Genomic DNA, 26,797 nt, shown 5'->3' with positions numbered 1-26,797 from the left:
AATTCAAATATAATTGCTGGCTTGCTGAGATATCGAATATGTGAAGGTAAAGTCTTCTTGGCCTTATTACAAATGCAAATGTTACGATAAGTATTATTAAAATTGATCACTGCATCCGTGTGCTGGTAGGTCAACTTTGAATGTACAATTTATGAACATTGTATGTGAGAAAAAAAAAAATTTCTCAAGTAAAAGGTTGAAAGTACCTGATAAATGTCGTTGTCAATTAAAGAAGCACACAATTATATCAATTTAATATTATAAAATGTACATATGAAAAAAAAAAATTTTTTCTTCATCTTCAAAGAAGTGCTTTTATATAATATTAAAATGAAAAAAAAATTCTTTTTCAACATAATAAAATATAAATAAAATTCACAAGATATAAAATTATATATTTAAAATGTTATATAGAAGAGTTAATGTTGCATATGTAATTGCGGTATATAGGTATGTATAAGATATAAAATCTGTAGGTATTAAAAAGAAAGAAAAATAGTAAATGGAATTTTAATTCTTTCAATTTATATAAAGAAATTTCTTACTAGAATTTTTTTTTTATACTCTTATTTCCAGGATTCGTAATGCAAAATGTTTTAAAATATAGGAAACAGTATATGACTTTGTATGAGAAAAATGTTGTCAAAAATACGAAATTTTTTTTTTTATTTAATTATTTATTTATTTTTATAATTTATTTAATTAATTAATAAATAAAAAGGAGTATATTTTCTACTAAACAGTGACATTTTTATTTTAGAAAATAATGGACATTTTTTTCAATTATTTATTTTTATAATTTATTTAATGAATTAATAAATAAAAAGATGTAAAATTTCTAAAGTTATATTGAATTTTTTTTTTCGCAAACAATTATGAAAATTTTTTTATCAACAATTTAATTTAGACAACAATTTTAATCAAAGCAGTCACATTTATAATAAAATAAAAAAATTAAAATTCAACAATTGCCATTAAATTACAAATAAATAAATAAATAATAATTCATTTTCCCTCAAATTACAAATTTTCTATTTGTAAGTTATTTTTTACTTAACTGAAAGAAATACTTGCAATTTTCTTTAAAATTTGTTCTGGTATATATAGAAAGAAAAAAAGTTTAAAATATTTTAATACTATTTGAAAAAAACAATAATAAATTTACTTATTTTTAGTATTTGTTGGACTTTTAAAATTTATTTTTAGATTTTTGAAAACTTTATCAATATAAGTATATAGTAATTTTTTTTATACTTATTGAAAATGTCATCAAAAATCTGAAAATGAATTTTAAAAGTCTAACAAAATACTAAAAATTAGTCAATTTATATTATTTTTTTTAAATAGTATTAAAATTTTTTTAACAAGTTTTCTTTTCATGTGGTTGAAATTCTTAACATGTATTGATCAACGATTTATATTTTTTATATTTTTTTTTTGTATTTATTTTATATTTTTTATATTATAAAATTAAAATATTTTTTTTTAATAACTTACCAGGACAAGAAGATTCGTTCATATTATCCTTGATAGTATTTTCACCAGCTACAACAATGGCATTCCAATCAAGTGTAGTGGTGTAACATAAAGATGGATTTTTCTCAATACGAACTGCTCCACGTGAAATTCTCGTCAATTTTTTCAATCCAATCTAAATATAGAAATTTGACAATAATAATTAGTAACGAAAAATAAAAGAAAAAAAATAAGTCACAGGTCGATTTTACAGGTCAAATTTATGGATAATTTATTCAATTGGTTAATGCCAATTGACCTACCAGTCAATTGGGTCTGACAAACAAATTCGAACTGATCGATTTTATGTCGCGTGGGAAAAATTAATTGATAGAATCATTCATTTTTACACTCTAAAATTGAATGTACGTGCCTGATTATATAATTAATCTCAAGGATATGTGTATAAAAAATTATACTAGTTCACCTTTTGTTATTTAATGTTTTATTTAAAAAAAAAAAAACACATAAATTGAAAAAACAGATTTTAATAAAATTTTAACGTCACTGAAGTTTAGGACAGTTTATGATCAACGATGTATGAAAAAAAAATGGTTGCAGAAAAAATATTTTCCCATACAAATTATTATAATTTTTTGAAAGAAAATAATTTGTAGGCAAAAAATTTTATTATTTTCCAAATGAAAAAAAAAAACATTTTCTTTCTTAATCGTTGATCATAAACTTCATTAAAGTAAATTTTAATTAATACACAATAGAATTTTATTCACTGATGCTATTTATATTTTACATCAAAAAATAATCTGATTCATAAAATATAAAATAAAAATTTAAACATTATTAAAATTTTAAATATAAATTAAAACATCGGATCAACTTTTTTACAGTTCATTTTTCTTAAAAGTTTTTTCTAGTTAATAATTCACAGAAATTATAGAAAAAAAAAATTTGCAATATTTAACAAATTTACAAAAAGTTTTCTAAGGTCAATTATTCATGGAATATTGATGAAAATATTCAAAAGAATTAATGAATTAAAAATAATTCTCAAGATTTGAAATTATAAAAATTTTTTGAAAAAGAGATATATTAAAAATTTTAATAATTAATCAAATAATTAAAATTCTCTTGAATAATTCAATAAAATATTGAGATTAGGTATAGTCCAAATATTAAATCTAAATAATTTGAAAATAACTTTAATTATTTAATTATTAACTGAAAATATCGTCAATTAGTGAAATAAATAATTGAAATTGACTTTGAGGACTTATAATGATAAAAACTTGTTTTATCATTAAAAAAAAAAAAACTAATATTCTAGTATTTTTTTTAATTACCAAGAAGTAATAATTAATGATAACTGTTCTGTGTTATGTGAGAATGAAATATTTTATAAGAAACGATGTTTGTTATTTCCTTTCAATTATAAAACAAACAAAAAAATTAATTTCATTTACACATTTAGTACAAACATACGGGCAAAGCCCGTATGCTTTTTCAACTTTTTCTTTATTTTTTTTTTTTTAATGTCGATCAGTTGCAATATTTTATAATATTAAATTCCAAATAAAATCATATTTTTATTTTTTAGAAAAGGTGCAAAAAATAATTCTATCCGAGCCCTGGGAATACTTAATTATTTATTCTCTTAATGCACTGGAATATTTGTTTAATAAAAATAAAAATCTCTCGAATATCAAATGAAAGCTTTACTAATTCTCTTTGCGATTCCATATGTAGCATATAATATGTATAAAGAAATGCATAATTTTCACTTAATTAAAAATTTTAATTCACTAAATTAAATATTAGGAAATAAAGTATTCAAAAACATACAGAAATAATTTTTTATTAATAAAAATAAAAATTATTATCAAGAAATGAATTTATCAAGAAAATCGGAACAATTTATTAAAAAAAATTTTAATTTCGAATATTTAAAAAAATTGTTTTCTTATGACGGGACCAGCCTTAAAAATTTTGTAAAGGGAAGTAGTTTTTTTAAAATACATTTTTCAAAAAAAAAAAAAAAATAAATAAAGCATTCAAACAAATTTAATTTTTTTCTCTAAATTGCAAAAAATACAGTAAATTATTTTTCAATAATTTTTTGTATAAAATTTTCAAAAAATTATTTGCTTGAAGTTCTTAACGTTCAAATTAACAAAAAATTTATTTACTACTTTTCTAACTTCAAATTTTATTATAAAATATTGCTTTTTGCATTCAAAAGTACGATTTAAAATCGCAAAAATTTTATCCAATTTTAATAAAAAAAATAGCTTATTTTACTCATTGAAACATTTTCTGCAATCGTAATTTTCAAATGTTATTAAAAAAATTATTATAATAATAAAATGCTTGGTCTGTCCTTCTGTCCTAACTTGAAGTTGGCCTTTTCTGATTTCACGTGTTTTTTTTTAATAGTAATCTTAATTGACGTGTCAAATTTTGACAATTCTTGTTCTCATTTTTGCCAAAGTTGTATAATTGTAATTCCAAATTTCGGAATAAGTTTCTTTAAAATTCCAAATTTGAAAATTCAATTCACGAAGCTGAAGTACACAACGTTTACCAACGAAATTTTTTTTAAAGTTGTATATTGATTCAAAAATTGTATACAGATATAAAAAATTTATGATGAGAAAAAAGATGCGCCAAGAAATTTCGTACAAGATAGTAATTTGAAAAAAATTTATTTTTAAAAATTAATTTTTAAGGTACCAGGGGCCAACGAATACCTATTAAATATTAATTATAAAAACACAGGCCTTGAATCAACTTAAAGACACAAAAAGTCGTTTTAGTCGATTTATATTCCAAAAAAAAGAGGATTTGTTTTTTATTTTAACAAAAATATTTTACAGATTTTTAAATAAAATTTTTTTTTTTTAATAATAATCCTTTTCGAAGGGTTAAAGTTGAAATTTTTAGAAATAATTAAATTTCAAAAAATATTGTTAATTTTCAAACAATTATTAAATTTTACAGAACTAAAAATAATTTATCAAACAATTTTTGGAAAACATTTTTTAAATTTAATTGAATTTTCAAAGATTTAAAATTGAGATTTTGGAAATTAATTGAAACTTTAAATGTTTTGTAATTAAAATTTTAGATGATTTCACTAAAAATTTATTAGAAAATGCGGACAAAATACAATAATTTGAAAATCATTTTTAATTGAAAAATGGTTTCAGATAGTTAAAATTTCAAAGAATATTATTAAAATAGTTAAAAATAATTGAATTTCCTTAGAGTTATAATTGAAATTATTAAATTTCAAAAAAAAAAATTTTCGATGAAAAATTTTAGAAATAATTAAATTTTAGATGCTTTTAAATTCAAATTATTGAAAATTCAATTAATTTTGAATTCAAATTTTTGAGAATAATGAAATTTTATTTGATTTTAAATTTGGAAAATAATTGAATTTCAGTTCATTTTGAATTGAAAATTTTGGGAAATAATTGAATTTTAATTGAAATTTTGGATAATAATTTAATTTAAGTTCAGTTTTGATTGAAAATTTGGATAATTAATTTTGAATAGAAATTTTAGAAAATAATTGAATTTTATTTCATTTTAAATTGAAAACTTGGTAAATAATTAAATTTTAAATTGAAAATTTTGGATAATTATTGGATTTTTAATTGATTTTGAATTAAAATTTCGGGTAATAATTGAATTTTAGTTTATTTTGAATTGAAATTTTTAAAAAATAATTCAATTTTATTGTGATATTTTTTTTTTAAATTATAAACAATTGTTAAATTGAATTTTAATTGAAAAATAATTTTGATATAATTGAATTTGTGATGTATTTCATTAAAATTATTAAAAATAATTAATTTAGTGAAGAATCATTTTAGTTCAAAATTTGTTAAATAATTGAATTGAAGAAGATCTGAAGAAGATCTACATTTTATACTAAAAAAAATGTATTTTATTTAAATTTTTTTTCAAATGTAAAAAAAATGTCGCATTTTATTAAAATAAGTCGATAAAAGTTGTATTTTTAAAAAAAAAGTCAGAAAAAGTCGTATAATCCGAGGCCTGTAAACATATAATTTTCATTATTATCATTTAATATGTAATAATATTCTAATAAATTAAATTATTATTGATAATATTAATCTTTAATTTCTTTATAACAAACAATTAAATACTCAATTTGGCGCGCTTGTGCGCTTTTAATTTTGCTAGTTATTTAATAAAATTTATTTTGTTTTGTTTATTATTTTTATTTTATAATTCGAAAAAAAATATTTTTAACAAAATTGAAAAAAAAATTACAATTTGTTGAGAATGTTTCAAGGAATAAAATAAACAATTGTTTATAAAAATTGGATTAAAAATTGCAAGATTTTGACGCAACATCATTTTTTTCCGAAAAGTGAATAACTAAGATCATGAAATTAATTTTTCTAATATTTTTGTTCAAGTTTAAGGGATATGTCAATTTTTTTTCTGGCATTATTTAGGATCTAAAATTATTATAAATATATTATTAAAATTAACAAACAAAAATTATTTTCGATCATTTAAGAAATATTTGGAAAAAATTAAAAATTTTTCAAAATCCATTCGATTGATTGTTAAGAATAATGAAAAAAAAAAAGTTTAAAAAATTTGACAATGAAAAATAATTAAAAAATTGTGGAAAAAAGTTAAATTTTAAAAGAATCATTAACATTTTATCCTATAAAAACTGACCTTGTTTAGGGGTAATAATTTTTTTTTGTTGAGATATTTTCTCAGAACCTAAAATCTTATTTCATTACGAAAAATTAAAAAAAAAAAAAAAAAATTATACCATAAAAAATATATTTTTTTGCACAAATAAATTTTTTAAATGACTTTCATTATACACGAAGAAAGCTATGCAAATATTAATTTAAATTTTGAAACTATTTAAACTTCTATTTTACTTTTACTTATACTATTTACTTTGATTTTAAGCCTCTTATGAGAATTGAAAGAATTCCAGCGAGCTTTGAAGAGATAATATATAAAGAGTGGTAGTATATGAATATTTTCCAGAGAATTTTTTTGCAAACGTTCCCTTCTTTTTTTTTCTTTTATTTTTATCGTATAATGTTCGCAAAGCATCATGATGATCTCTTTTTTTTTTAAAATTACAAATATATTATATAATGACGACAACACTTACCTCCTGGAGATTTTGCATTTCGTATATCATGAATGCATAATCCGTCAATAATGTATCTCCTCTGATAACTTCGAGATTTGGAAATAATTTACTGAGACTTTTTAGACCATTTACTCGATAAAGTAATAAATAACCTGTGATTTCACGTAATTTTGTAAATTCATATTTCTGAAAGTCTGTCTCATTGAATCTTTCAATAAGAACAATTTGCAGGAAACCTTCAATAACTTGGCAATCTTTTAGAATTTTAAAATAAGAAACATTATTTCTGATATCGATACTTGGACAAATACCATCGACAGAAGTGACATTTGGAAAACTTCTATGGCTTTTATCGCGAGTTCTTTCTTTCGATATGGAATTCTTTTTATGCTGCTTCTCGGATACTGTTTGCTGTCCATGTTTACCCACAGACGACTCTAAGGAACTGAAAAATTCCAATTAATTAGTAAGTAAAAACATACATTTCTATATATATATACATATATTGGAAAATTGTCATTTTATTGAAAAATATTTATTAAACGAGTGTCAGATATTTTTCTTTTTTTTTTCAAAAAAAATAGTACAATCAAGAAGGCCATCCCTTAAGGCCAGGTCCAAGTGAGGTAGCGCCATCTACATTGATACTAAAATTTTGGAAAATTTTCAACAGCCTTTTCTTGAAAACAAGATGGTAAAATACTTTTTCCTTTATGGATAATTGATTATTAGCAAGATATACACCAGCTAAAACTTTTTTTGAGTTAAAATAATAAAAAAAATTTCATGCGTCAATAAATTAAATATGAGCACTTTTTTCACAAAAACTGTAACACAGTACTTTCTCAGAAATTACAATCAAAAATGCAATTTCCATTTGGAAAATTAATAAACGCTAAAAAATATACCACCTAAGATTTACCAATCACGAAAATAACAAAAAAAAAAGTATTTTAACATAACATATTTTACTCATTATGACAGCCGTTTGGCAGGTTATATATGCCAACAGACGTTTCGCAGATTTGCCGAAAGGAGGAGATTGGCGCTGTTGCTAACCACCTGAAATACATAATCTACCAAAGGGCTGTCACAATCAGTAAAGCAGTTTCAATATGTTAAATATTTAATAAAATTTTTTTTTGTTATTTTCGTGATTGATAAATCTTAGGTCGTGTATTTTTTAGCGTTTATTAATTTTCCAAATGGAAATTGCATTTTTGATTGTAATTTCTGAGAAAGTACTGTTACAGTTTTTGTGAAAAAAGTGCTCATATTTAATTTATTGTCATGAAATTTTTTTTATTATTTTAACTCAAAAAAAGTTTTAGCTGGTGTATATCTTGCCAATAATCAATTATCCATAAAGGAAAAAGCATTTTACCTTCTTGTTTTCAAGAAAAGGCTGTTGAAAATTTTCCAAAATTTTAGTTTCAATGTAGATGGCGCTGCCTCACTTGGACCTGGCATACAAATTGTATAATATATATATATATGTTTAACGCTGCTATTTAGAAAAGAAAGAAACTAATTATTAAATAATAGATTACGCAGTGCTGTACTAAATGCATTTAAGTTAATATTAAAAAAAATCAATGTCATTAGCAATCGGATTCGCCGATTAATGACAGAGTTAATTCCGTAATTTACAAATTAAAAAAATTTTTTCAATTTCTTTTATAAATTATAATTTGAAAGATATACGATTGAAAGGATTTATAAATACACTTTTATTCATATAGAATTTTTCATTTCAAAAAATATTTCATAAAAAACTTTTGATCATAAACGTTATATAAACTTCAACATTGTTATTCAACTCTCATTTTAAGGTTATGTTGTTGTTTTCAAGTAAAATTTCAATTAAGAAAAATTCTCAGATATTATTTTCCGTTATAAACAAATCAAAACTTGAAGAATTCATATATTATTCTTAAAGTATTCGAAATTGGTTATAAAAAGTAATTAACTGTTTACAAATTTCTTTGAAATTTTTTCCCATTTTATATAAAAGACATATATATATGAAAGTTGAAAAAAAAAAAAATTCAAAGGCTCTTTCTGGAAATTTTCATTGATGGAATTTTTAATTTAGAAAGAATCCCTTTTAGAAAACTTAAGATATTTACTGCAGCAGCACGTGGTTTGTTTTAGTTTCAAAATCCAATAATTAGCTTAGGTTCGCATTATGCAAAGGAATCGAGAGCGCTCAGCGGTGAAAATTATTGAAAATTTTGCTTTACAAACTTAATTAATTAACAAGGACTGGAGGCAGTATTCATATTGAGAATACAAATTAATTCATTAGAATAACTGCAGATTTTTTTTTCATCATTTCTCATCAATAGAATATTGTCAGACTAATAGAGAGAAAAAAAAAAAAATAAAACAGTTATGTGGCCTTGCACAAAATATTATACGTTTATAATATCTTTATATTAAAAATAAAATTCACTTTGCAAATCTAAGCAAATCTAAAAGTGTACGATGCTATCAATGAAAGTATTTTTCGTTTGCATTATTATTATTATTATTATTTTTTTTTTTTTTGAAAGATAAGAGAAACTATGTTTACGTCGCGAATGACGCATCACTGACGAGGATCAGAAATGATTTATCACTCCTTCCGCAAAGTGAATTACATCACAACCTCGTATATAATATACGTTTGTGATAAATGAAACAGATTTACCTGGCATTTTGCTGCATGGTAATAAAAAAAAATTTCTTTTTTTTAATTTCAAAACAGATATCTACTTTGGAATGCGGATACTTAAGGAAATAATAAGTCATTGTTCGGAAATTGTTTTACAAATTGACAAAAAATATTTTAAATAATTTTTTTTTGTCCTTTATTAAAAAATAGGATAACGTTTTTTTTTTTTTTTTTATTTAATACTATATCACATTTGAAATATTTAATAATTTAGAATTTATTTTACAAAATTAATACCAAAATTTAAAAAAATTTCTTTTCCAATTTTTCAATTTTGATTTTGTGTTTTCTAAGAAAATTTTTATCTATTTCTTATTTTTATTCTCAGAATTGTGAAGATCATAAAAAATATTCAAGTTTAAATAAAAGGGCTCGTTAATATAAATAAAATAATAAATAAATAATAGAAATAATAATAATAAATGAATTAAATTGAAAAAAAAAATTTATTTTGGAATTTTGAAAAATATTTTCATTGAAACATATTAATTTTTAAAGGTAAATTTTCCAATGTTAAAAAATATAAAAATAAAATTTGTCAATAATTCTTTTTTTTTGAATTTTTTTATCAAACATAAAAAAAATATTAATTTTGTTTTTAAAAAAATGTGGTTATTTTTGTAATTTATTCTTTGGTTTGAAAAATAAAATAAAAAAGAATTATCTAAGGTAATTTATGAATTTAATTTAATAAATTAAAATATAAATTAAAATTTTTTAAACTAAATTTAAATAATAAAATATTATTAGTTAAATAAAGAATAATAATTTTTCATTTTAGAACTTTCTTAATTCGAAAATTTGGTCATAAACAAAAAATTTTAAAAAAAAACATATTTCACATTTTTCTACACAGCGAATAGGAAAATATATTTAAATATCTATATAACAATAAAATCAAAAAATTTAATGGCAATTTAAAATTTTTCAAACAAGAAAACTTAATTTTTTTTAAATGCATCCACACACACACACACTTGTGAACGTGACTTTTTATTTCCCCAAGTGATTTGTAGTTTGTCCACCAATATTTATTACAGGATTTCCCGATCGATGAATTCTTGGCCTTTTTTGCGCGTCAGAATTATTTTAGACAAACTTATATGGGCAAATAAATCTGTTTTTACAAACTCAACATTAAATTACACTTTAAGAGAAATAATGGTCCAGAAGATGAAAACAATTTTTATTTATTTCCCAATAACTTCGCTATTTATATATTTTTTTTACCCCTTATCATCTGTGGGAATTTTTTTTTAATACAAAAAATTTGAAGCAATATCGAAATTTTACAAAAAAAAAATTCAAGGTAATAATTTATCTTTAATATTTTTTTTCTCGAATTTTCAATTAATTGAAGAATAATTCGTGTTAGGAATCAATTGCGATAAGACTACATCCAGAGAAATGATATATATTTGTTTTAGAACCAAATAAATATTTATATTTGTTCCAAATAAATTTTATTTACGCCAAATAAAATTTTGCTTGTGCTAAATTAAATTTTTTATTTCAAACAAATAAAAAGTTATTAGGCTCTGACATGAGACAAATAAATTTTTTTCTTTTAATAAAATGAGACTTAAAAAAAAGTTAGATAAAGAGGAATTCTGTAAAATAAAAATTCAGTCAAACAAAAATTTAGTACCATAATTAATTTTAAACTAAATAAATTATATCTAATAAAGTTCCTTGAAATAAAAATTTTAACCAATGAATTTTTTTGAGAAATTCATGCGCCTTTAATATTAATAAAAATAAAAAATGAATTAAATTAAATTTATTAGAATTTTAAAAAAATCGACTTTTTCGATTTTTTTTTCTGTAAATCGACTAAAAAAAAAATATATATATATATATATATTTTTTTTTTTGCGTCTTGAAATCAATCCGAGACCTGTTCCCTTTTTTTTAAATTTGTTTATAGAAGAAAAATAAAAAATGAATAATAAAATTTTTTATTTATATAACGAAGAAAATATTTTTTACAAAATAGTTGAAAATCTAATATTAAATTTCAAATTCAAATACGATTGAATATTTTATACAATAATTAGTGTTTTCAATGCCAAATACAATTTTTGTTTTTAATCTATTGATTAAACAAATTTTATAAAATTAGAAAAAAATATTCTTCCATGTAATGCTTTCTATAAAAAAAAAAACTAAAAAAGAAAACAAATCTCTAAAAAAATCATTTCAATTTCTTTTTTAACAAATCCTTTCAATCTGAAAAAATCCTCTAATTTTGTCTTTCAAGTTTAAACAAATTTTACGATGCTAAAGTTGAAAACATTTATGTTCAACGATTTTTAATGAAATATATTTTTGAATGAAAAATTCTAGAAAATTTTTGTCTCAAAATAGATATTTCTTGAAATATTTATTGATTAAACAATTATATAAAAAAAAAAATTTTTTTTAGATAAAAATTTTTTATAATTTCCCGCTTTAAAAAATAATTTGTTTTCTAATCGTTGATCATATAAACATTGTAGACTTCAGCGTCGTCAAATTTTATAAAATCAGAAAAAAATATTCTTTATGCTTTCTATAAAAAGAGAAAATAAATTTAAAAAATCATTTCAATTTTCTTTACAAATCCTTTCAATCTAAAAATACCCTGTAATTTTGTCTTTTAAGATTAAAAAAATTTTATAAAATCAAAAAAAAAAAAATATTCTTTTATGTAATTCTTTCTATAAAAAGAGAAAATAAATCTAAAAAATCATTTCAATTTTCTTTTTTTTTTTTTTTTATACAAATCCTTTTAATTTGAAAAAATCCTGTAATTCCGTCTTTCAAGAATAACGAAAAAAAGTTTAAAGAATAAAAAAAAAAAAAATTAGAATAAAAGTTTTTTTTTTTTACCTTGAAGAATCGATGGCCCGCCTGTATCTGTAAATGAGTGTTCCCTTGTTAAAATTATCTTTGTCTCGAATCTTGTCATCTCTTTCATTGAAATCGTGAAAGGCATTTTTAAGTTCATTAGAAAAATCCAAGTCCCCATTTTCCTTTGACAAGGATATATCCTTATTGGTGAGAGGTTTAAACTCGCTCTTATCGGGCAAGTTCTCCACGGAGATGACACACGAGGTCAAAAGGACACACAGAACAATGAATAATTGCTTCTTCGTTTTCATTTTCTCCTCCTCATGGATCCTGACTATTGCTATATATGCAAAGTCTTTTGATCCTAATAACTCCGATTTGGTTTTTTTTTTTTCTTTATTATTATTTTTTGTTTTTAAATTGATCGATATCTCACAACACAACAACAATGATGATAATAATAATAATTATAATTCTAATTCTAATAATAATAATAATAATAATAATAACAAAAACAAAATTTTAAATATAGATTATTGAGCGCATCATATACACTGAAACGTTCTCAAGATTAAGACGTTGTCTGAAGATGTCGAGAAGTTTGACCGCTGTCTTCCACACGCGGTTTTTGACGTGTTCCGATTGATACAGTTTCTCTCCGGCATTGAATCGTCGATAAACCCACTACTCTAATCACTTCATTACATTGATGCACTGGCATGCACATGCACATGCGTCTACCCACGCGCCACATAGATTCTTCAATAAGAAGAAACAAGGCGAGGAGAAAAAAAAATAAATAAAAGAAAAAACAAAAGCACAAACACACAGACACGCGCGTCTTCTTCTTTTTCTTCTTCTTTCTCTCTCAAAGCAAATTGACTTCCATTGAGAATTTCATCGCAACTTTCCTCGCGCGGGGTCAATTACTTTGGAACGTTTCCTCCCCTAAAGTAGCTTTTTATTGAAGATGAAAAATTTCTTGGTCTTCATGACTGGATATGCCATCTGCTTTCACCTAGAAAAAAAAAAAAAAAAATTTGTTTGCCAATTAAACTAATTAATATTTTTCTTTCTCAAGATTCTTTATAAATATTTTTCATTTAAAACATTTATTTATTATTATATTATTTGAGGCGCATGATTTTTCCCAAATATAAAAAAGTTCGAAATTTTTATTGATCGAATTACTTTAAGTCGATATTTTATTTGGTCGAAATTCTAAAAGAACGACAGTTATTGAAAGTCGACATTTTATTTAGTCGATGTTTTATTTGATCGAAATTCTAAATGATCGATATTTAAAGAGGTCAACAATTTATTTAGTTGATATTTTATTTGGTCAAAATTTTAAATGGTCGATATTTGAAGTGGTCGATATTTTATTTGATCGAAAATCTAAATAGTCGATATTTAAAGTGGTCGAGATTTTATTTAGACGATATTTTATTTAGTCGATATTCTAAATGATCGACATTTAAAGTGGTCGAAATTTTATTAGTTCGATATTTTGTTTGATCGATATTCTAAATGATCAATATTTTATTTGTTCCATATTCTAAATGATAGAAATTTAGAAACATCGAATTTTATATCCATCGAAATTTAATTTGGTTGATATTTTAAAAGCTCGACACTTTTTTAGCTATACGAGTTTCCTTTCTATGTAGTTTGTCGGTAAAGTACATTGAAATTTTGCGGGAAATTTGAAATTATTGATGTAAATAATAATAACAACATAGAGAGGAAACTCGTATAGCTAAAAAAATGTCGAGCTTTTAAAATATCGATCAAATTAAATTTCGATGGATATAAAATTCGATGCTTCTAAATTTCTATCATTTAGAATATGGAACAAATAAAATATCGACCACTTTAAATGTCGTTCATTTAGAATATCTACCAAAAAAAATATCGAACTAATAAAATTTCGACCACTTTAAATGTCGATCATTTAGAATTTCGACCAAATAAAATATCGTCTAAATGAAATGACGACCTTAATAAATGTCGGTTATGTAGAATTTCGACCGAATAAAAAATCGACTGAATAAAATGTCGACCTTCATAAATGTCTATCATTTAGAATTTCGATAAAATAAAATATTGACTAAATAAAATATCGGCCACTTTAAATATCGATAATTTAGAATTTCGAATAAATAAAATAACGACCAAATAAAAAGTTGACCATTTTAAATATCGATCATTTAGAATTTCGTTCAAATAAAATATCGACTTAAGGCCAGGTCCAAGTGAGGCAGCGTCATCTACATTGAAACTAAAATTTTGGAAAATTTTCAACAGCCTTTTCTTGAAAACAAGAAGGTAAAATGCTTTTTCCTTTATGGATAATTGATTATTGGCAAGATATACACCAGCTAAAACTTTTTTTGAGTTAAAATAATAAAAAAAATTTCATGTCAATAAATTAAATATGAGCACTTTTTTCACAAAAACTGTAACAGTACTTTCTCAGAAATTACAATCAAAAATGCAATTTCCATTTGGAAAATTAATAAACGCTAAAAAATACACGACCTAAGATTTACCAATCACGAAAATAACAAAAAAAAAGTATTTTAACATAACATATTTTACTCATTATGACAGCCGTTTGGCAGGTTATATATGTCACCGCAGACGTTTCGCAGTTTTGCCGAAAGGAGGAGATTGGCGCTGTTGCTAACCACCTGAAATACATAATCTACCAAAGGGCTGTCACAATCAGTAAAGCAGTATCAATATGTTAAATATTTAATAAAATTTTTTTTTGTTATTTTCGTGATTGGTAAATCTTAGGTCGTGTATTTTTTAGCGTTTATTAATTTTCCAAATGGAAATTGCATTTTTGATTGTAATTTCTGAGAAAGTACTGTTACAGTTTTTGTGAAAAAAATGCTCATATTTAATTTATTGACATGAAATTTTTTTTATTATTTTAACTGAAAAAAAGTTTTAGCTGGTGTATATCTTGCCAATAATCAATTATCCATAAAGGAAAAAGCATTTTACCATCTTGTTTTCAAGAAAAGGCTGTTGAAAATTTTCCAAAATTTTAGTATCAATGTAGATGGCGCTGCCTCACTTGGACCTGGCCTTAATGTAATTCGATCAATTAAATTTTCGACCTTTTTAATTTTTGGAAAAAATCATGCGCCTCTATTATTTTTCATTTATATATTATTGTATGTTTGTTTTGTGTTATTAAATTATAATTATTCAATAAGGATTAAATATAAAAATAGGAGCTTTCATCAAAATTTTTTTTTTTAAATTTAATGGGTGCAGATTGGATAAAATTTATAAAACAATTTTTTTTTTTAAATAATTTTTCAATGAAAAATAAGCATTAAATTTAATTAAAAACGTTTTAGGGAGCGTTTACATATTACGTCACATACTTAGGGGGAGGGGAGGGGGGTTGTTGAATATGTGACGATCTGTGATGTTGAGGAATTGGGGTCTTTGCCTCAATGTGACATCACAGCATTAAAATACTAATATAAAATAATATAATAAACCATACCAAAATTTGAATTAAAAGAAACGCCTTGCCTAGTTAACGTAGAAGAGCATTTAAAAACTTCTTTTTTAAAAAAAAAAAATTTATTACATTTAGATATGTATTTCATTTAGAAAAACAAACACATATATGGGTGATTCTCCGCGTAGCGCACAACTTGCTTTTTTTCATGTTGTGAAAGAAAAATCACAAATATTCACAGTAATATTGTGGTTTTTAAGGCTGAAAACGTTAAAATTTAACCTGTCCCCACAGGATGTTTAAACAAAAAAGTGAATATTTTTAGCAATGTGCACTAATAAATACAATTTCTATTGCTATTTTAGTATTGTATATTGTAGTGGAATTGAATTAAAAAAACGTTTGATCAAAAAAAAAATTATTTTCTTTTTTTTTTGCTATTTATACTTGACTGCACTTTTGTGTGTTATTCTGCGTTTTATTATTAAACATTGCATTATTTAAATAAAAGTCAAATGTTAATATAGTTCTACTTCAGTAACAGCAAAAGTTATATTCCTTAAGTTGATCCATGAAGAAAGTAATCAATTTTCTAATTGATTTATCCTTTTTTTACACATTTTAAGATTCAAATTTGTACAGGGCATCACAAAATCGTCTCCACCAGCATCCACCGACCCTTCAATATTATTTAAAAAAATAGAATATAATTAAATAATAAAGGTTAAATAAAGTGTAGTTATATTATTTTAGTCTATATATATGTGAAACATATGAAACCGATTAAAAAAAAAAAATAATTTTCTCAAAAAAAAAAAAAAAAAATTATTAACACCAGTTCGACCGGCCCCAGTACTTTTTAGTAATTTAAGAGGATAAAATTGAATTATTTAAATTAAATAAAAACCGCTTATTAGTATTTTATTATTTTCATTTTATAAATATTGAAATTATTGATGAAATAATTTAATTTTTTTAAAAATTATAACCTCATATAAAGTAATTCTTTTTTAACTTTTTTAGCCACCTGTAGTATTTTTTTTAAACAGGTTAAAATAATTTGTTTTTTTAAATGATTAATAAATTTTTGAAAACAAAATGTTTTATCTGTCCACTTGAAAAAAGGAAAAGCCTGTTATTTCAAGTTAATAATATATGTACACATTCTCAAATACTGTGCAGCAGAAAAATCTCAATTAAATTTAAAAAAAAAGAATGAAGTTCTGAACGTTCAAATGAGCGAAATCATTTTTTTGGTTAAGAAAATTTTTTTAAAAATTACTACAACAATGAAAAATAAAAACCTACATTAAACAATTAATAAAAATTATTAATGTACTTTTGAATACAGAAAGCAATATTTTATAATAAAATTTGAAGTTAAAAAAGTAGTAATAAAATTTTTCGTTTATTTGAACGTTCAGAACTTCAGGCACTATTTTTTATCCTTAATTTTTTCATAATTTCGAACTTACAACTTACAACTTTAATAATCATAAAATTCTTCTAATAATAATAAATTGCTGAAAGAATGGTCTATGAGACATTTTTCCAAACTTTCTATATACTTTTCTCAAAATTCTGTATATAAATGTAAAGTATTTTTAAGTTCTAAGAAGACATGAATTTTTCATTTTGATTTGATACCTTTATAAAGATAAGCGATTCTTTCAGTTCGCGGTCATTGACATAAACAGGTATAAAACAGGGTTTCTGTTGGTAACATAGACAGGACTTTAAAAAATCAAAAAGCCACTAGGAATGCACTCACAGTTTCTGAGTCTCTCAGATATCGAACGTGTTAGCATTTATAGAGCTGATTCTCAGCATTAGTTTAATAATACTTAGCAAAAGGTAGCAATTTCAATAAAATTTCTATATTTAAATTAAAGTATACGTTTTACGATATATGGATATAAATTCAAATATATAAATATATAATAAAAAAAATCGGACAAGTGTGGCCGTTAGGGGGAGGGGGGTACATGCCTTGCTTCACTAGTCTCATTAATAGGGTTCCCCCTTGGGGTACGGAACCCTAAAAGAACTTGAATCATGAAAATTACTTTATATTTAAATATATGTCGACGTCTGCATGAAAAGGACCCACTTTGTCGGCTCCAGTTTCCGAGATAATTGCAATTAATTAATTTCGGAGACAAATTTTGAAAATTTCTTTTTTCACTCATTTTGTCGCTCCGTTGCAGAAATTGTAATATATACATACACTGAGAAAACTGTTTGGTATCATCTACTGAAGTTTGGTTCTCCAAACCAAATTTTTTATTTGATATATGTGCAACTAATCCGTTTGGTTCGGGCTACTAAATTTTTTCGTTGAATCATTTTGTTCGGTCTACTAAATTTTTTGTTTTGCACAACTAACTTATTGTTTTTAAGCAAACAAAAAATTTAGTTAAATGAAAAAAATTTTTTTCTTTTCTCAACCAAATTATTTTTTGGCTCACACTTATATTTTTTATTTTTCACTTAATTTTATCACTTTTGTTATCCTCTTTTATTACCCTATGTCTACTTAAATTAATTTCTATTGCGGAAAAACCTAACACTGCTGGGGATCGAACCCTCAGACTACGCAACGCAAATCAAGAACGCTGACCACTACACTAAGAATCCTAGTGACAATGTGAGTGTAAATTATTTTCATAAAGTATACAGGCTGGAGAAAAACTTCCGTTCTTTTAACAAGCTTTATTCTCTCTGTTCGATATGCATCACTACACACACTTTTTTACCGAATTTCTGAAACACATAAAAGTCCCGAAAACACTTGAATAAAACTGGACGACACGAAGAGCGAAGCATGGTTAACGTGTGACATATTTACGAGAACAGCGCATGCGCAATTGAGCATTCAGACGGTTTGGTTTGGAGAACCAAATTATTCAGTTAACAGACGCAAAAGCTTGAACGAAATTTTTGGTACAGCCAACTAAATTTCTCGATTGATTGCTTCTTTCGTTACTGTTATGTCAACTAAATTTTTGTAATCTTAACTAAAAGTGCTCCACCAAATTATTTTATTAACATTACATTATTATTTTTCTCAGTGTATATATATATATATATATATATATATATATATATATTTATTTATATATAATAAAAAAAAATTGTATGGAAATCAATAAATATTGAATATAAATAATCAGATATATAAAATATAATAATAATAATAATAATAACAATAACAATTATAATAATAACAATATTAATAAATATACAACTTTTTATTAAAAAATATGAATAATATTCGGTAGGTAATTTCTGCAACACGAAGAAGTAAATTAATTTCATGTACTAAAATGGACATAAAAGAAGGCAATTTTTTTAATTAATGAGCACATTTCTCTTGTTACATTCATGAACCATGCAATATGAATACTATACGTGTTATGTTTCTTTGCATATAAGCGAATGATAAGAATATATCGATCGAATATTTCCCTCCCCCCCCCCCCCCCTATTTGATTAATTACACTGTTTCTTAATGTTTCAATAAACATGACACGTGCATTGCAATTTGATCAGAAATCAATTTTTCTTTTATCAAACACAAAGTGAAAAACATTATATTCAATTATTATTAATCACTTATTTTATAAAAACGTATATATATATATACTACATTTATAAAAATACAAATAACGATTTAAAAATTACTATTTCTTAAAGTCGAATTATGAAAGAAATAAATTGGGTTCATTGAATAACTTTTTTAATTACTTCCCAGATAGCACGGAAACTTGCTGCAAGCTTGCCTGAGCTAGCGAAATGTCCCACCCAGGGCAATCTTGCCGTGAAAGCTTGCTGTAAGCTTTCCAGGAAAGGTTGCTGCAAGCATACTAAGAATGATTGCGGCAAGCTTGCCGTGAAAGATTGCTGTAAGCTTGCTACGTAAGGTTGCAGGAGAATTTCAACAAGCTTCTGGAAAGGTTGCTGCAATTTTTAAAAAATGCATTTAAAATTAAAAAAAAATTTATCTGTTTTCTAAATTTGAAAATCCTTGTGACGTTTATTATTATTAATTATGTCCTGTTTATTTTCATTTGGAAACTTAACGAGAAAATTTTCGAAACAAATTTGAGGGGACTGGGAATTGAACGCGGGTTCGACAGACACTAACCAAAGACCCTAACCGAGAACCTACTCGACCAACTATCAGAGAATAAAAAAATCATTCTTAGTATGCTTGCAGCAATCTTGTAGCAATCTTTCATGGCAAGATTGCAGCAACCTTTCCTGGAAAGCTTACAGCAAGCTTTCACGGCAAGATTGCCCTGGGTGGGACATTTCGCTAGCTCAGACAAGCTTGCAGCAAGCTTGCACGGTGAACTTGCCGCAAGCTTGCTGCAAGTTTCCGTGCTGTCTGGGTTGGATTCGATAATTAATTTGGAAATTATTTAATTTAATCCATCTACGAAATGCCTAAACTGACAATACGGCCCAACATTGGCCCAGTAATGTCTGCTGAAGTACGGCAAACGTTACTGGACCAGTACTGGCAATCAATTCGTCCCATTATTGGGCCAACATTGACACCGATTCTCGGTTACTCCAATTTGCTATAATTGGGCCGAACTCCGTCACATTACTGGGCCAATATGGGCATCAATACTTGGTAATTCTACTTTTCTATTATTGAGACGAACTCTGTTTCATTACTGAATCATTATTGGCCCATTGACTGCTGAAATATGTTGAATTTATTTTAACAAGGCATTTTTTCCAAAGTTGAAACGAATCTTGGCCCAGTAATGGCGCATTAACGGCTGAAATGTTCCTCAAATGCAGCTTATCAAAATATTTTTGTGTTGAGATTCCCATATCTACGTATAGTGTAGTGGTTAGGGTGTTAGACTTCGATGCGTTACATTGCGAGTTCGGTTCTCGCGAGCGTTAGAAATTTTTCAAATGTTTAAACAATTGCACTTTCTGCCAGGACTTATATTATAAATGTATAATGAATTAATTAGTTAATTAATTAATAATTAAAATTTTTTAAACTTTGATAATACTGGGCCACTAATGGCGGCCAAGATTGACCCAGTAATGGCGTCTGATACTTGGCTGCCGACGTCTAACCGCAGTTAACACCACAAGATTAGGCCCAGTATTGTCTGCCAAGACATGGTGCCCGATTTGACAATGCTGGGCCAATATTGGCCCATGTTGGTTTTCGCACTTGAGAAGTAATAGTACAAGCATGCCGAAATTGCTCGATTATACTACACATATGTAATTTGAAAATCAATTACAATTTTTTTTTTTTGTATTAATAATAATTACTTTATAATTATTAATAGAAAAACGGTTTTAAAAGAAAGTAAATAAAATTTTTTTTTATTAAAATTAATTAATAAGCAAAATAAGTTCTCTTTTTATTTAAAAAAAAACAAATTTTCGGCCCTTTTTATTAACTACATATAATCAGCGGATTTCTATTATTTAAAACGTCAATTTTCTTGTCAAGTTTACATTGTAACAAAACTTGGAGAACTTAATAATTTTAAAGTGGCTCGGAGAAAATTTAAATTTCTTCAACTAAGTCTACACAGTATTACTTAATATACTGTTTATATATAAGAAAATATATATATATATATATATATATATATATAAAGTTGTAAATTTCAAACTTTTGAGCAAAATCTTGGTATATACAGAAAAGAATTTTTATTTTAAAAATAATATTATTATAATTTTCTTTTATTTAAAGTAATTTGAAATCTCTTAAGAAATTTATAATGCATACATTTGTTTATATACTATTATTACACTTTTCTAAAAAATATAATATATGATTAATAGCTGACAAATTTAGTTTCGCAATAAATGTTTCTATGTTGAAAGGAAGTTACATTTTTTTTTTCTTCAATTTTAATAACATAACACATTTTTGAGATTATTTGTTAATAGAATAGAAAAATTGTGGAAAATAATAGGTACAGTGAAAAAAAATTTATTTGATTCAAATAAATATTTATTTGATAACAGTCAAGTAACCGATTATTTGAATCAAGTAACTTTTTTTTTTAGTATAGGATGATTATAAAAATTTTAAAAATGCAAATTAATTTGATAATTTACAAATGAAAAAAAGCCAATCAACTTGATTAAGATTATCTCTTGTGAAGAGATTTTAATTTTATATTGAAATTTTATATATATATATATATATTGACGAGAAGGAATTTTCACTCTAACTTACGGTTATATGCGCTTATGTAAAACCCTGTTCCGTGACCTTAACAACCTAGTATATAGAACAAGTACGTATCAAAACTGGCTCTCTAGTCTCATCTGCACCACACGATGAAGAAATAATAACAATTGTTTCTATCTTTTTTGTATTCATATTTTCATTACATTTCTCATTTATTTTCATTTACATCTTCAAAGTCCTATTTTCTTTAAATACTTCAAGATGTCATCAAAATATTTCATTTAACATTTTATTTACATTCTATTAATAACATGCGATTGTTAGATCACCGCAAGGTTTATATTCTCATACACTTTTTTCATTAAATACTGAATTACTTTGTTCCTCACCCAATACCCTATACTTATAGGGAACCCTATATACTTATTCTTCCTTTAAATTGCCTTCTTTTATGTGATATTATTTTTATTATTGCCAATCGAACGAAACATTTTTCTTTCGATTAATAGGTGTTTTTTGAGATATTAAGAAAAACATATTTTGGATTTTTTTCCTTCGTGCAATTTTGCTGAATCTAAAAAAATACATTTTCGAAGTGTGACGTTACTTAAATTCACCTCTGTAGGAAAATCAGCTAGTCCAAATATAATAAATAATATACCGTTGGAAAGATAATTAAATTATATACCTTCCGAACCGCCAGTCATACGATAAAATCCAATGAAAATTGACAGACTCATAGTTGATCAAAGTTCAAAATTTAATGCAAATTTTAATGATTTTTAGACAGTTGTCAAAAAATTCCGCTAATTCTTTTCAATCGAAACAATAGACAAAGTTTATATTTTAAATTTTTTATCGATAGTCTATTTAATTACGAAATTTTTGAGCCAAAGTAGAGTATACAATTCAAGTGATTTCAATACAAATACGAAGCTGAAGTACGCAATACGTTTATGATAAACGATTTTTTAAGAAATAATTTTTTAAAATAAAAATTCTAGGGTAAATGCACTAATTGCGGCGAGATTCGAGTCAAAACACCTTTGAAATAGAAAATTCGACATTTCTATTATATAAACTCAATTTAAGACTTATTAAACTTAAAGCTTATGTTATTAAGATATTAAAAAAAAAATTTAACTCTATAAAAATCGATTATTTAAACAAATATGAGAAATTAAAACTAATACCGTAATTTTCTATTGCGGCGAGTTTGTATCAGTTTCGGTGTATCAATTTCGGTGACCAAAATTACGTGTATTTTGAAGATACACAGAAAAAACCTGAATTCAAATTGAGTATAGATTCTATACTCAATTTGATTCGCAACAAAAATGAAACTGGTTGTTTCATTTCGAGTTCTAAGGTAAAAGTATCAAAATGAAACAGGCAAGTTTCATTTTGCGAAAAAGAAAAATGGAAAAATATTGTGAAATAACGAATAATTTTGCACAAAAACATGAAATATAATAATTACAAAGAAGTAAATAACACGCTAGACTTAATATATTTGATTAAAAATTGCTTGTAATCGCGTAATAAAATAATAAAGGAAATATGTTTTTAGGTTAGAAAAATGAAAACATGTGTTTTGACAACAGGAACGGTACTGCCAACTTAAATAATAGCGGTAAATTTAAAAACTTATGAAATTAATTATTATCTACGTAAATAATAATAAATAATTTTTATTTAAAAACTTCTAAATATTCGTACTGGTCAAAATAATCTTTCTGGTGTTGTTGAAATATTAGAAACAATAATTGAAATACAAAATTACTCTGCTTATGATGCCAACTTAGAAATCTGAAATTCCAGCCAATATCATTTTGAATAACATGAAGTTTGTCCCATACTCATTTCGATACCCAAAAGAAAATGAGTTGCAACAAAAATGAGTCCAAGTTTTTTCTGTGTACTTTGCCCGCCGAAATTGAAGCCAATGGAAATCTTAAAAATGTTTCAATTGCGGCGCGGAAAAAAATTTGATCTCAAATAATTAAATTAATAATTGTTTAAATGTGCATCTTTATAAGTATTTGTATCAAAAAAAGATTGAAATAATTTTTTTTAATCATTTGGCAACAGTTATATTAAATATAATAGTAATAATAGTTATTTTTTATGAACGCGCCGTAATTGGTGCACTCGCCGTAATTAGTACACTTACCCTATAGCTTTTTGCCTAAAAAATATTTCTTGTAGTTTTCATTCATCAACAAATTATAAAAAAAATATTTTTTAGGCAAAAAATTATACAATTTTTATTTTAAAAAATCGTTTATCATAAACGTTGCGTACTTCAGCTTCGTATATACAAATCTCTTTTGCATTAAAAAAATCCATTTCGTTGATAAAAATTTAAAATATTTTTGATTATCATGGGACAACGGTTCACAGTAAATCGACTCAAAATTAAACGAATTTTTTTCAGATATTTTGGTAATAGTACAATTGCGGAGACCATTTCACTATTTAATTTGAAAATGAAAATAACAGAAAATCAAAGACAATGTGCAATTCGATAATTAAAAAGTGACAGCTTATAAACATAACCTAAAATGCATGAGAAAAAATTTGTCGATAAAATCAATATAGCCGAGCTTTTTAGAAGGTAGATGGCAGTTTTGCTTTTAATAAAAACGATTCAGACAAAATTTAAAGAAAGAAAATAGATGAGTGCTCCCATCTACCTTCTAAAAAGCTCGGCTATATTGATTTTATCGACAAATTTTTTCTCATGCATTTTAGGTTATGTTTATAAGCTGTCACTTTTTAATTATCGAATTGCACATTGTCTTTGATTTTCTGTTATTTTCATTTTCAAATTAAATAGTGAAATGGTCTCCGCAATTGTACTATTACCAAAATATCTGAAAAAAATTCGTTTAATTTTGAGTCGATTCAATTCGGCCATGATTGATATAAATTGATTAAATTTTTTGCATCAAAAAATGAGACCGTTTCGTGTATCATTTCTAAAAATGATACACAAAACGATCTCTTTTTGATATAACTTATGTGCATCAAAACACTGCAAAGATTTGATGCAATTTTTGATCTCAATTTGATACTTTTAGGAAAACTGTGCTAATTTGGGTACGCTGAATTCAATGGCGTTTGCCGTTTTTTAAAATCGGGACAAATTTTTAAAATAATCACAATTTTTTTGGCATATTATCAAAATACAACATTTTTCCTAATCAAAAAGAATAAAATTCATAATCGGCGACCCCAAAAACCGCCAAATAACAAGTTTCAAGTCAATTTTATTCTTTTTGATTAGGAAAAAAATATTGTATTTTGATAATATGCCAAAAAAATGGCGATATATATTATAAAAATTTGACCCGATTTTAAAAAACGGCCCAATTTGTTCATTTTTTGAACTAGCACAGTGTTCTAATTAATTATTTTACTCTTGTTTAAAATATATTCCTAATCAGACTTCAGAAATAAAGAGAGGGGAGAGGAAAAGATTTCTAACACGATTGCAGACTTGAATAGCCCCTTGCTGTTTGCTTTTCCTCAATTGAAGATTCAAATTTCTCTCCTATCAAACGAAAATGAATTCACATCGAGCAGTGAATTCCGGATGAGTGTCTTGATTTAGAAACCACTCGTATACATACATTTCTTATCATGATAAGACAAAGCATTATACATACATTCTCGTGTTGGATCGAACACTATGATAACAAGCAACTGGTGCATCCATTTACTTATTCATATATATATATATATATATATATATATATATATATATATATGTATATATATATGGGGCATTCCACGGGAGATTTTCATGGAAAATTTTTTTTTCCTCGAAACATTTTTTTCGAAATCTATATGAAAAATAAGGATACACGTAGTTTTTTATTTTTTTATTTGATAAAAATAAAGGAAGTTATGATTTTTTGAAATTTAATGTCAACGATGGAAGTGTGTTTTTGGGACATTTTTTAATCTATTGTACTAATAAATTAAAAATTATGCTATATATGAAATTTGTTCATTTTTTCTTAAATTTTGCAAATATATATGCTCAAAAATAACGTATCTATAAGAGAAGTGACAAAAAAGTTGAAATTAAACTCAAAAAGTGAGTTTTCTCAAAAAAGACAGACACTTTCGATTTTTAATTTTTTTTTGCATTGCAATCTCTGATGATTGAAGAATTTTTTCCCCTATCTGCGAAAGTGGTGCTTTTAGTTTTTAAATTATTATTTTTAATTTTCTTAGTACGGCTCACAGAATTTAAGCAGTTATTTTACAAATATAACCTTTTTCCATTATTATTCATTTGTTTTTTTTAATTTTTATAAAAACATTCTAAAAATCGTTGCGTCGAGCTTAAAAATTGTAAATAGTAACTTAAAAACTAAAAGTACCACTTTCGCAGATAGGGGGAAAAATTCTTCAGTCACTAGAGATTGTAATGCAAAAAAAAAAATTAAAAATCGTAAGTGTCTCTTTTGAGAAAACTCACTTTTTAAGTTTAATTTCAACTTTTTTGTTGCTTCTCTTATAGGTACGTTATTTTTGAGCAGATATTTGAAAAATTTAAGAAAAAATGAACAAATTTCATATATAGCATAATTTTTAATTTATTAGTACAAAATAGATTAAAAAATGTCCCAAAAACACATTCCATCGTTGACGTTAAATTTCAAAAAATCATAACTTCCTTTATTTGTATCAAATAAAAAAATAAAAAACTACGTGTATCCTTATTTTTCATATAGATTTCGAAAAAAATATTTCGTGGAAAAAAAAATTTTCAATGAAAATCTCTCGTGGAATGCCCCATATATATATATATATATATATATATATTACATTGCCCGTTACATTTACATTAAAAGAAAAGAAAAATGCTGACATTTAAAAAAAAATATATGGTCATTAAAGGTAAATGTAAACAGAATATCTATTTTT

General features: G+C 24.5%; 1 protein-coding gene across 3 annotated transcripts in view; it reads right to left on the bottom strand.

Annotated features, from left to right (window-relative positions):
* The window catches only part of LOC127283790 (insulin-like receptor), a 51,085-nt gene that overhangs the window by 10,587 nt on the left and 13,701 nt on the right, over positions 1–26,797 (bottom strand). For all 3 annotated transcript variants that reach the window (XM_051308884.1, XM_051308885.1, XM_051308886.1), the window contains exons 2-4: positions 12,222–13,200; positions 6,653–7,079; positions 1,498–1,651 (exon numbers count right to left, since the gene is read on the bottom strand). In XM_051308884.1, coding sequence (XP_051164841.1) covers positions 1,498–1,651; positions 6,653–7,079; positions 12,222–12,493 — 853 coding nt within the window. In that variant the 5' untranslated portion in view covers positions 12,494–13,200. The remainder of the gene's footprint in view (positions 1–1,497; positions 1,652–6,652; positions 7,080–12,221; positions 13,201–26,797) is intronic.

This window comes from Leptopilina boulardi, unplaced genomic scaffold (assembly GCF_019393585.1).
Source record: "Leptopilina boulardi isolate dan_hultmark-lab unplaced genomic scaffold, ZJU_Lbou_2.1 LbouV2_310, whole genome shotgun sequence".
Classification (NCBI taxonomy): Eukaryota; Metazoa; Arthropoda; class Insecta; order Hymenoptera; family Figitidae; genus Leptopilina; species Leptopilina boulardi.
The sequence above is the reverse complement of the archived record's forward strand: the minus strand, read 5'-3'. Positions and strand labels throughout refer to the sequence as shown.